At 42.4% G+C, this 13,183-nt stretch overlaps 1 protein-coding gene across 3 annotated transcripts in view; it reads left to right on the forward strand.

Annotated features, from left to right (window-relative positions):
* The first annotated feature begins 1,327 nt into the window (after nt 1-1,327).
* gpr107 (G protein-coupled receptor 107) overlaps nt 1,328-13,183 on the forward strand; it is a 103,915-nt gene continuing 92,059 nt past the window's right edge. For all 3 annotated transcript variants that reach the window (XM_060841500.1, XM_060841501.1, XM_060841502.1), the window contains exon 1: nt 1,328-1,435. In XM_060841500.1, the coding sequence (XP_060697483.1) occupies nt 1,334-1,435 (102 nt within the window). In that variant the 5' untranslated portion in view covers nt 1,328-1,333. The remainder of the gene's footprint in view (nt 1,436-13,183) is intronic.

Here is a 13,183-nt window from a genome sequence, read left to right on the forward strand (position 1 = left end):
CTGGTGGTGGAAATTGAATAAAGATTCGTGCACTTTGTGTCTCACTGTGTCTCACACCTGCGCACACACACACACACCATGGGTGCTGGGAGGAAAAAAAGCGCTACCGCAGTTAGGCGGAAGTGTGGGGGTTTTAAAAAAAAGGAAAAAAAACAGGAGTTCTTGGCACTAGCCACTCGGCTGTTTTCCTACCTTCCTGCTGGTGGAAATCCAATAAAGATTTGTGCACCTTGTGTCTTTCACTGTGTCGCACACCTGTGCGCGCACACGGGTGCTGGGGAAAAATAAGCACCACCGCAGTTAGATGGTAGTGTGGGGGCTTTTTGAAAAAAAAGGGTGTCAAACATCCTGTTCACTCTGAGAGCTGGCGCTTGAGAGAGCGAGATCAGGGGGTGTGTGTGGGTGTGTTCAAGGACTCTCCTCCTAGAGAAAAAAAAACAGGAGTTCTTTCCCCCTCCAACTTTATTTTGATTTAATCCTTGCCCTTCCCCTTCACTATTTGATCACACAGCATTGCCTTTTGTGAAGGGCACTGCTTGTCACTAGCCACTGCAGTTAGGTGGTAATGTGGAGGTTAATTTTAAAAAAAACAGGAGTTCTGCTAACTCTGAGGAAGCTGGATCAGTGTCAAGCTCTCTCTAAATGTAAATAAAGGATGACTGGTTACTGGCCTCGCGTTATTTCATCATTCCTATTCCCTGAATCAATCAATTTCAAAATGGTTTTCATTTTCTGTACTTGAAGTTCAAACTCTTCATCACTTCAGCTCCCAACCTTCCCTTTTTCTCTGTAAACTTCATTTATAATTTTCTGTTTGGAATTTGTTGTTTATGTTGATTTGGACCCAAAGCTGATCCTGTCCTAGCTCTTTGGGAGAGTTGAATCAATAAAGACATTCTTTTACTCATTGATTCCCATCGGCCTGCGTTTCAATCTGTGCCCTTTTGATAGTTGTCAGAAATAATTTCTCCTTATTTACTCAGTACAACCATTTGTGATTTTGAAGACTTCTGTCAAATCTCCCCTTAATGTTCACTGCTCTGAAGAATAATCCAGTTTCATCAAGCTCTGTCAATTAAGTACATTTACTTTTTACTCTATATTAGTTCATTATATTCTAAGTAAAAGTAACATTTCATTCCTTATAAAAGCAAAAATCTGTAGATGCTGAAAATGATACAAAAGCAGCTCAGAAGGTCAGGCAGCACCTGTGGATGGAGAAACAGGGTTAGTATTGTGTTTCCAACTGTACTGTCTGACTGCTGCTGGCTGTCCTTGCTCTTGGTGACCTCTGATCCCGGAAGCTCATCCGGATGGTGACGTTGTTGAAGACATGGCGATGGCGGGTTGGTTTGTTGTCTGGAGCTGGACATTTCTTATCTGCATGTTGTTGTCGACGTCGGTTCAAGGCCGAATCCATCGCCTGATCCTGAAGGTAAAGGCCGAGGCATTGAGATTTGGGAAATTGTGCTTCTTTTCCCCGGAATGAATTCTCGACTGGTGGTGGGAATGGGTTTAAATGACGGATCGAGCCTGACATCTGAACGATTCACCTCAGTTGGAGGCCGCCTTTTATTACATTTGTTTTTTTCTTCTGTGGTTTAACAACTAAACCGAGTTATGTTCCCTCCTTGTACAAAGCACCCTGTGCGACACTTACTGAATTTCATTAGAATACTTAGGTATTCATTGTAGTAACTGCATTGTTTTTGAGGAGTGTTTCACACCCCCCCAAACTTCAGTTTCGTTGCACCGATGCAGATCACCTTGTTACCTTCTGTCTACCTATACTCACCAGCGGAGGCCAAAACAACGAATGCCAGAGAAGCCTGTGAGTTTGCAACGCTGCAAGCCCATCTTAACTCAATTACCAAGCATGCAAATTTGCAGTACGTCATTATGGTTACATGTATTGCATGTAGCGAATTCTTTGACGGTGGAAATAAAATCCAAATGCTTCAAAATTGGCAACTGTCAGTGGTAGATTGTACGAACATCCTTGGATACAATGAATTGTCAACATTTCTTTCTCAAACCTATCCACACATGCAGTCTTGTTCTTTTCAGGTTAGGTGCCAGAGATAAATTTTATATGAGATATGATTATTTAGATGTAAAGCTGATAATTCTTCCAAGAGATAGGAAAAAGTATTTTCCTTGGAACATGTTAACTGTATAATTGTGTAGATTATATAGAGTATTCACAGGATTAAGTGATGACTTTTACTTCATAATCTCCAAAAGCTGACTCAGTATTTTAATCGATCAGCATCTCATTGAGAAAATAAGCAAAAGGATTTAAATGCTAGTGTTCACTCTAGAATTTATGTGAATTGTATTGATGGCTGCCTGTAATTTTCACACTGATGTGCAGTACTATTTACTGTATATGTTTGTACATTATCAACTTCAGCTATGAAGAACTGTCAACAGGCATATAATTTGTTATCGAGAGTGTGGTTCTGGAAAAACACAGCAGGTCAGGCAGCAACTGAGGAGCAGGCGAATCAACATTTTGGGCAAAAGCCCTTATCCTTAGAATATAAGGGCAGCAGAAGTATACTTAAGAGGGAAATCAGGAGGGCAAAAAGGGGACGTGAGATAGCTTTGGCAAATAGGTTAAGGAGAATCCAAAGGGTTTTTACAAATACATTAAGGACACCAGGGTAACTAAGAAGCGAATAGGGCCTTCAAAGATCAGCAAGTCAACCTTTGTGTGCAGCTGCAGGAGATCGGGGGAAATACTAAATGAGTATTATAAAATGGAAGATTATAAAATGTGTGGAAATAGATGGTGATATCTTGAAAACGTCCAAATTACAGAGGAGGAAGTGCTGGATGTCTTGAAATGCATAAAAGTGGATAAATCCCCAGGACCCGATCAGGTGTACCCTAGAACTCTGTGGGAAGCTAGGGAAGTGATTGCTGGGCCCCTTTCTGAGGTATTTATATCATTGATAGTCACAGGTGAGATGCCAGAAGCCTGGAGGTTGGCTAATATGATCCCATTGTTTAAGAAAGGTGGTAAGGACAAGCCATAAAATTACAGACTGGTGAGCCTGACGTCGGTTGTGGGCAAATTGTTGGAGGGAATCCTGAGGGACAGGATTTACAATATTTGAAAAGGCAAGGACTGATTAGGGATAGTCAATATGGCTTTGTGCGTGGGAAAGCATGTCTCACAAACTTAAAGTTTTTTTGAAAAACAAAGAGGATTGATGAGAGCAGACTGGTGGATGTGATCTGTATGGACGTCAGTAAGGCGTTCGACAAAGTTCCCCATGGGAGACTGGTGAGCAAGGTTCGATCTCGTGGAATACAGGGAGAACTAGCCATTTGGATACAGAACTGGCTGAAAGGTAGACGACAGTGGTGGTGGTGGAGGGTTGTTTTTCAGACTGGAGCCTGTGACCAGTGGAATGCCACAAGGATCGGTGTTGAGTCTGCTATTTTCCATCATTTATATAAATGATTTGAATATGAATATAGGAGGTGTAATTTGTAAGTTTTCAGATGACACCAAAATTGAAGGTGTAATGAACAGCGAAGAAGGTTATGATTCGACGGGATCTTGATCAAATAGGCCAGCGGGCTGAGGAGTGGCAGATGGAGTTCATTTGAGATAAATGCAAGGTGTTGAATTTTGCGAAAGCAAATCTTGGTAGGACTTATACACTTAATGGTAAGGTCCTAGGGAGTGTTGCTGAACAAAGAGAGCTTGGAGTGAAGGTTCATAGCTCCTTGAAAGTGGAGTCACAGGTAGATAGGTTAGTGAAGAAGGTGTTTGGTATGCTTTCTTTTATTGGTCAGATCACTGAGTATAGCAATTGGGAGGTCATGTTGCAGCTGTGCAGGACGTTGGTTACGCCACTTTTGGAATATTGCATGCTGTTCTAGCCCTATGCCCTCTTATTTTGGACTCAGATTGTTTTCCAGCACCACACTCTCGACTCAAGTCTCCAGCATCTGCAGTCCTCCCTTTCGCCTGTATAATTTGTTGTTCCAAACTTGTTTTTAGACTTCAAGTAACATTTTGAATTGGAAATTATCGATGTGGAGAACTGTTATTTAAGGCTTCTTCCACTGTAAGTGAGGTGCAAAAGAATTTGAGGAACTAAGAAAATCACGGAAAAACAAACTGTGTCCGCGTAGCCCCATAAACAAGAACATTTCTGTGGTGCAGAACAGAGGTGTGAGGAAAGAAAATGGATATTGAATGAAAAGCAATGATGAGAGGTGACCGAAAATAAGTAAATGAGTGTGTTTCAGGAATGTTATAAAGTTGAAGAGAGAGAGAGAGGTGGAGAGAGATGAGGGACAAACTTTCAGAACGTGATGGCAACTGAAAGCAGGTTTACTATTGATGAAGCGAAGGATGAAATAGTGCACAGAAAATGGACTTCGAAAAATTATGTCTGTTTTCTAGGCATAAATGAGGTAAGAGATGGAAAGGGTCAGGCATTGTCGGGATTGGAAAAATTGCTGAACATTGGAAGTTTGTACTGGAAGATTGTAAGTGTAGTAGATCGATGAAAGTGGATGAGATGAATGAACTAATCCATGTAGGTCTTTAAATTTCAGTTGTTGACTGAATTACGTTAACTTTGCCAGTTGCACTCAATTATTGGTTTTTCTGCTCCTTGATAGGGCCATCTAGCATCATTGGTTTATTCTTAACATATATTTTAAGAGGCAGAATTGTGGTCATGGTCTTACTTTAGTCCTTTAATTTGTGTGTAAATTAAACATTTAGAATAATTGAGGAATGCCATTCGGTGTTTTCTGATTTTGCACAGGATATTTTTGCAAGAAAACTTGCTGAAGTTGACTAAGTCTGAAGGTAATCAGACTGACCATGAAGAAATATTTTGTGTTTTTTCCATTATTTAAATAAAATGGCTCAGGTTGCTAGAGCTTACAAGTTCCTTCTGTTTGAAGTGAAAGACGTTGAGGGTTTTATCACATTCATATTTATGCAATGGAAGTCTATTATCAATGTATACATTTGATGGGCAAGGTTGGACCAGCTGGTCCAACGAAAGCTGCCCCAGGCCATGATTGCTAACCTTCCTCCATTCTTTTCCTGCACACTGTTAAATCATTATAAAAGGCAGAAACAAGAGGAAAAAAATAGACAGGAATGATAAAATTGTCTGGGAAATTCGACTGTCATCTGCGGCTGCAATTTAAGTCAGCCTAGGAAGTTACATGCAGCTAGTGTTACTTATGAAGACACTCATCATTTATAAGTTGAGATATCTGTTCCACTCAAAACCTGTTGACGTCCCCATTGTAATCCAGAGTCAAAGCCCAACATACCAGCAAGAGTTGTATTCCACAGGGTCTCTACTCTCTGGGAGGAGAAATACCTAACATCTGGTGCCTTCCGACTGTTGGGTAGTTTGGACTCATGTCCCAAATTCCTTCACAGTTTACTAAACTGCTATTGTCAATGAAAAGGGATGCTAAGATGCTAAATTTTACCCAGTGACAGTGAAGGGAAAATAATATAATTCCAAATGTGATATTTGACTTGGAAGAGTAACATGCAGATGGTGATATTCTCATGTATTGGCTGTTCCTTCTCAGTGCTAGTGATTGCAGGTTTGGAAAGTGTTTATTTGTTCATAAGATACAGGAGCAGAATTAGGTCATTCGATCCATTGAGTCTGCTCTGCCATTTGATCATGGCTGATATGCTCCTCACCCCCATTTTTCTGGCTTCTCTCTGTACTCCTTCAACTCATTATCAATTAAAAATCTGCCTAATTCCTCCTTAAATTTACTCACTGTCCCAGCATCTAACTACTTTGGGGTAGCGAATTCCACAGACACTCAACTGTTTGGGAGAAGTAGTTTCTCCTCAACGCTAGCATCTGCTCCACGTTTATTTCATCCAAACCTTTTATCATCTTGAATACCCCTTGATCTTCCCTCATTCTTCTAAATTCCAGAGATTATGGGCCGAAACTGTTCAACCTCACTTCATACAACAAACCCCTCATCTCTGCAATCAATCTAATGTTGTCTAAGGGGCTTTGCTGTATTGTTGCAATGTATCATGTAGATGTTCATATAGAAAGGTTCTTGTTTAGTTATATGTCACCTGTAAAATTTGATGTTTTATTTTTGAGCAGTGATCCTGGCACTCACCCTTAGGTTGTTACTTTTATTCATTCATGGGATGGGGATGTCGCTGGCTAGGGCAGCATTTATTCCCATCCCTAGTTGCCCAGAGGGCAGTTAAGAGTCGACTTACATTGCTCTGGGTCTGGAGTCACAGATAGGCCAAATCAGGAAAGGATGGCTAAATCCCTACTTAAAGGACGTGAGTGAACCAGACGGGTTTTTTATGACAATCAACAATAGATTCATTATGATCATTTAAGACTTTTAATTCCAGATTTTTTATTGAATTCAAACTCCTCCATCTGTTGTGGCAGGATTTGAACCTGGGGTCTTAAAAATTACCTGGATCTCTGGATTAACAGTCTAGTGATAATACTAGTAGGCCATTGCCTCCCTGTAAATATTTACCAATATTTAAACTGCTTTAGAAAAGTTACATTTACTTCCCTTTAAACAACTCTTCATCAGTGTTGCTACAGTCCTTTCAAAAGGGGATGCCTTAATTTGACCAACACGTCTCTTAGTCTGGTTATTGTCAGGTGCCTTTTCAAAATCTATACGCATCATGTCCATTATTTAACCAGTTAACATTATTATATAAATGTTTAGAATTTAGAAAAAATCTTTGGCTCCTCTTTTAATTAACGTGGATCTTTATAAGTATTAATTATATCCTGTATTATGGCTTTTAAAAGCCTAACACTGGAGATAGGCTAACTCATCTGTTCTTCTTGAGAAGGAATGCTGTATATGATTGCTTTGCACTATAATTAAGAGTTAATGAAGCATTTGAACAATATTAGCTTGAAATTGTATTTGGAGGCTGGCCATGTTAACCAGTTGGAGGGAAAGAATTAGCAAGTGAATAACTAGGAGACATGTCTTTCAGCACTGTCACCCATCCATAAAGTATTTCTTCTGTTCTGAAGTATGTCGTAGAGTCATAGAGATGTACAGGTTTAGTCCAACCTGTCCATGCCAGCCAGATATCCCAACCCCAATCTAGTCCCACCTGCCAGCACCTGGCCCATATCCCTCCAAACCCTTCCTATTCATCTACCCATCCAAAGCCTCTTAAATGTTGCAATTGTACCAACCTCCACCACATCCTCTGGCAGCTCATTCCATACATGTACCACCCTCTGTGTGAAAATGTTGCCCCTTAGGTCTCTTTTATATCTTTCCCCTCTCACCCTAAACCTATGCCCTCTAGTTCTGGACTCCCCGATCCCAGGGAAAAGACTTTGTCTATTTATCCTATCCATGCCCCTCATAATTTTGTAAACCTCTATAAGGTCACCCCTCAACCTCCGACGCTCCAGGGAAAACAGCCCTAGCCTGTTCAGTCTCTCCCTATAGCTCAAGTCCTCCAACCCTGGCAACATCCTTGTAAATCTTTTCTGAACCCTTTCAGGTTTCACAACATCTTTCTGATAGGAAAGAGACCAGAATTGCAAGCAATATTCCAACAGTGGCCTAACCAAAGTCCTGTACAGCTGCAACATTACCTCCCAACTCCTGTATTCAATACTCTGACTGATAAAGGAAAGCATACCAAATGCCTTCTTCACTATCCTATCTCCCTGTGACTCCACTTTCAAGGAGCTATGAACCTGCACTCCAAGGTCTCTTTGTTCAGCAACACACTGTAGGACCTTACCATTAGGTGTATAATTCCTGCTAAGATTTGCTTTCCCAAAATGCAGCACCTTGCATTTATCTGAATTAAACTCCATCTGCCACTTCTCAGACCATTGGCCCATCTCGTCCAGATCCTGTTGTAATCTGAGGTAACCCTCTTTGCTGTCCACTACACCTTAAATTTTGGTGTCATCTGCAAACTTACCAACTGTACCTCTTATGGTCGCATCCAAATCATTTATGTAAATGACAAAAAGCAGAGGACCCAACACCGATCCATGTAACACTCCATTGGTCACAGGCCTCCAGTCTGAAAAACAACACTCTACCACTCTACCTTTGAGCCAATTCTGTATCCAAATGGCTAGTTCTCCCTGTATTCCATGAGATCTAACCTTGCTAATCAGTTTCCCATGGGGAATCTTGTCGAATGCCTTACTGAAGTCCATATAGGTCACATCTATTGCTCTGCCCTCATCAATCCTCTTTACTACTTCCTCAAAAAATCAAGTTTGTGAGACATGATTTCCCAGGCATACAGCCATGTGGACTATCCCTAATCAGTCCTTGCTTTTCTAAATACATCCTGTCCCTCAGGATTCCCTCCAACAATTTGCCCACCACTGAGGTCAGGCTGACCGGTCTATACTTCCCTGTCTTGTCTTTTCAGCCCTTTTTAAACAGTGGCACCACGTTTGCCAACCTCCAGTCTTCCGGCACCTCACCTGTTATGTCTCCAAAATTAAATGTTTATCTTCCTCTTAACAACCATTTGTTGTGAATTGGAAATTGAGTACAGCTTAGTTCCATATTGCTGTCATTCCTCTACCCATTCCCAGAAAAAGTCAATCAATTTACACATCTAATTCATAGAAGAGAAGTGCGTTTAGGAGTGGATGAGATAGGAGGAGCAGGGTTCCCATTTTAGCTTTGTAGTCTACTGGTTTTCTTTTTATGGTGTAGTGTTAGTCAGTCAGCATTTGAAAAATTATAGATTTGCTGTGTGAGAGATTTGATTATATAGTATGGCACAATCTGATGTGGACCAGTTCATAGAATCATTGAATCCCTGTAGTGCAGGAAAAAGGACAGTCGACCTATCGAGTCTGCACCAACCCTGCAGAGAGTTGAATTTGAACCCGGGACCCTGGCGTTGTGAGGCAGCTATGCTAACCACTGAGCTGCCATGCCGCTCATTCCTGGTTCCATTCTTGCATTGTACTATTTGCTGACCATAATCTAAATCACAGCAGATGCAGTACAGTTGGGTGTAGTTCCTCTGGGATAAAGCGAAAGAAAATTCCAGCCCCTCATGGCTTTCTAGCCATTTATGCCAGAAAAAATATTGAAAGTAAGATCATGCTCAGTTTGGATGTCTACAAAATGTGAATTAATGACCAAGTACGAGTAAGGAGGTTTAAATGAGTTATAGATTAGATTAGATTCCCTAGTGTAGTAACAGGCCCTTCGGCCCAACCAGTCCACACCGACCCTCCGAAGAGGCACCCACCCAGACCTATTTCCCTCTGACTTAATGCACCTAACACTCTGGGCAATTTAGCATGGCCAATTCGCCTGACCTGCACATCCTTGGATTGTGGGAGGAAACCAGAGCACCCGGAGGAAATCCACGCCGACACGGGGAGAATGTGCAAACTCCACACAGACAGTCACCCAAGGCTGGAATTGAACCTGGGACCCTGGTGCTGTGAGGCAGCAGTGCTTACCACTGAGCCGCATCCTCGTGAGTAGTAATATCTGGATTACTCCCGGTGCTATGAGCTAGTGAGGGCAGGAATAGGAGAATTGAGCAGATGAATGCATGGCTGAGGAGCTGGTGTGTGGGAGACAGATTCACATTTTTGGATTATTGGAATCTCTTTTGGGGTAGAAGTGACCTGTACAAGAAGGACGGATTGCACCTAAATTGGAAGGGGTATACAGAGCATTGGTGAGACCACATCTGGAGAATTGTGTACAGCATTGATCTATTTTATTCAAGAAAGATGTAAATACTGTGAAATATTGTATTCTAGGCCCCTTCACTAACCTACTCCCAAGCACTTTACATTTCCCAATCATAAGCACTTTACGTTTCTTCATTCATAACTCCTTTATTAACTCACTCACAAGTGAATACTACATTTCTGTTTCATTAATTCATAATTCCCTACTATAACACAGCTTCATTCATTCATAAAATGATGGTTCTGTAATATATTTTACTATCATCAGATGGAACAAATTAAACAACCCTTTCTAATCAAGACAACACTTTCAAACCCATCACTGCATTTTCGCACCTTATCAGCCCTTGCTACAAGCACCGTTTAGGCCTATTTATCTCTGAATAAGTGTAGCATATTCAGACGAATACCATCCCCGCCATCATGTCTCCACGAAAGATTATAACATTAATCAGTCCTTGCCAACCGTCCCTTGGACCTGAAACACTAAACAGTTTCCTCAATCAGTATGTGATTGTTAAATACCTTTTATCTGGGCTGCTATCCCTTTAAGAAACTGACTGTCAAAACAGCACTTATGTGAAATTGCATGAAAGAATGAAACTCACATCAGCAATTAGTAAACCATTCTCACAAACCAGCTACGGTAATCAATTTAATATCCTTGATTCTTTTATTACGTGCAGGTACAATTTCTAACTTATTTAGAGCATATAGGCCTGGTATGATTTTTAGTGAAAAATGAGGTCTGCAGATGCTGGAGATCACAGCTGAAAATGTGTTGCTGGTCAAAGCACAGCAGGCCAGGCAGCATCTCAGGAATAGAGAATTCGACGTTTCGAGCATAAGCCCTTCATCAGGAATGAGAGAGAGTAGCCAAGCAGGCTAAGATAAAAGGTAGGGAGGAGGGACTTGGGGGAGGGGCGATGGAGGTGGGATAGGTGGAAGGAGGTCAAGGTGAGGGTGATAGGCCGGAGTGGGGTGGGGGCGGAGAGGTCAGGAAGAAGATTGCAGGTTAGGAGGGCGGTGCTGAGTTGAGGGAACCGACTGAGACAAGGTGGGGGGAGGGGAAATGAGGAAACTGGAGAAATCTGAATTCATACCTTGTGATTGGAGGGTTCCCAGGCGGAAGATGAGGCGCTCCTCCTCCAGCCGTCGTGTTGTTATGTTCTGCCGGTGGAGGAGTCCAAGGACCTGCATGTCCTCGGTGGAGTGGGAGGGAGAGTTAAAGTGTTGAGCCACGGGGTGGTTGGGTTGGTTGGTCCGGGCGTCCCTGCGGTGTTGTCTGAAGCGTTCCGCAAGTAAGCGGCCTGTCTCACCAATATAGAGGAGGCCACATCGGGTGCAGCGGATGCAATAGATGATATGTGTGGAGGTACAGGTGAACTTGTGGCGGATATGGAAGGATCCCTTGGGGCCTTGGAGGGAAGTGAGTGTGGAGGTGTGGGTGCAAGTTTTACATTTCCTGCGGTTGCAGGGGAAGGTGCCGGGGGTGGAGGTTGGGTTGGTGGGGGGTGTGGATCTGACAAGGGAGTCACGAAGGGAGTGGTCCTTGCGGAACGCTGATAGGGGAGGGGAGGGAAATATATCCTTGGTGGTGGGGTCCGTTTGGAGGTGGCGGAAATGACGGCGGATGATACGTTGTATGCGGAGGTTGGTGGGGTGGTAGGTGAGAACCAGTGGGGTTCTGTCTTGGTGGTGGTTGGAGGAGCGGGGCTCAAGGGCGGAGGAGCGGGAAGTGGAGGAGATGCGGTGGAGGGCATCGTCGATCACGTCTGGGGGAATCCCTCCTCCCTACCTTTTATCTTAGCCTGCTTGGCTACTCTCTCTCATTCCTGATGAAGGGCTTATGCTCGAAACGTCGAATTCTCTATTCCTGAGATGCTGCCTGGCCTGCTGTGCTTTGACCAGCAACACATTTTCAGCTGGTATGTTTTTTAACTAACATTTACTAACTTAAAAGACAAAAGGACTAACATCTCTTAATTTTGCAGGCACACTGGACAGACACTCTTAATCTTATCAGGAGTAGCAGCCAGCGGTTAGCCCATGTTTTAACACATCTTCTGTTTCCTAGGACAGAAGTCCCTCAAACCTTTGTGTACTATAGATCAAATAATGCAACACCATAGTAATGGCATTTTAAATATCTAAGTACTGTGTATAACGAGGCTATTGTAAAAACTGTACTTAGGGATTCTATTGCCGCCTCAAACTTGTGCTACTGTGACTATTGAATAAAGAGGCTATTTTCGGCATTCATCAATTTCAGTTGTTATTTGAACATGATCCCACAATGTTTTGGAAGCAGTTTAGAGAATGTTTACTCGACCTGGAATGAGTGAGTTGTCTTATGATAAAAGATTGTATCTGCTGGAGTTTGAAAACATAAAAGGTGACTTGACTGAAACATATGAGAGAGATTCTGACTGGAGATAGATTTGGAAAGGAGATTTGGATTTGTGGGAGACTGTAGAACTGGAGTCACTGTTTTAAAAATCAGAGGTTCCCCAGAGCATCATGAGTCTTTGAAATTATCTTAGACAATAGACAATAGGTGCAGGAGTAGGCCATTCTGCCCTTTGAGCCTGCACCACCATTCAATATGATCATAGCTATCATCCTTAATCAGTATCCTGTTCCTGCCTTATCTCCATAACCCTTGATTCCACTATCCTTGAGAGCTCTATCCAACTCTTTCTTAAATGAATCCAGAGACTGGGTCTCCACTGCCCTCTGGGCAGAGCATTCCACACAACCACCACTCTCTGGGTGAAGAGGTTTCTCCGCATCTCTGTCCTAAATGGTCTACCCCATATTTTTAAGCTGTTTCCTCTGGTTCGGCACTCACCCATCAGAGGAAACATGTTTCCTGCCTCCAGAGTGTTCAATCCTTTAATAATCTAACATGTCTCAATCATATCCTCTCTCAGTCTTCTAAACTCAAGGGTATACAAGCCCAGTCGCTCCAGTCTTTCAGTGTAAGGTAATCCCGCCACTCCAGGAATTGACCTCGTGAACCTACGCTGCACTCCCTTAATAGCCAGAATGTCTTTCCTCAAATTTGGAGACCAGAACTGCACACAGTACTCCAGGTGTGGTCTCACCAGGGTCCTGTACAGCTGCAGAAGAGCGTCTTTGCTTCTATACTCAATCCCTCTTGTTATGAAGGTCAGCATGCTATTAGTCTTCTTCAAAACCTGGTGAAAGCTAAATCCATGAAAATTTTAAGGCAGAAGTAAATTGATAGGATGAAAGGTTTTTGGGTATAAGCAGAATTGTGGAATATTTGGATCAACCATGATTTTAGTGAATGACAGAGCAGGTGAGAGAGGCTGAGTGGCCTTCCTCTCTGATTCATTTGTTTGTATAAATTTCCCCTGCTGACTTCAAAGGGAAATTCCACTTGTATATGAAAACCCCAAGCCACTAAACAACTGCATGTT

This window comes from Hemiscyllium ocellatum, chromosome 21 (assembly GCF_020745735.1).
Source record: "Hemiscyllium ocellatum isolate sHemOce1 chromosome 21, sHemOce1.pat.X.cur, whole genome shotgun sequence".
Classification (NCBI taxonomy): Eukaryota; Metazoa; Chordata; class Chondrichthyes; order Orectolobiformes; family Hemiscylliidae; genus Hemiscyllium; species Hemiscyllium ocellatum.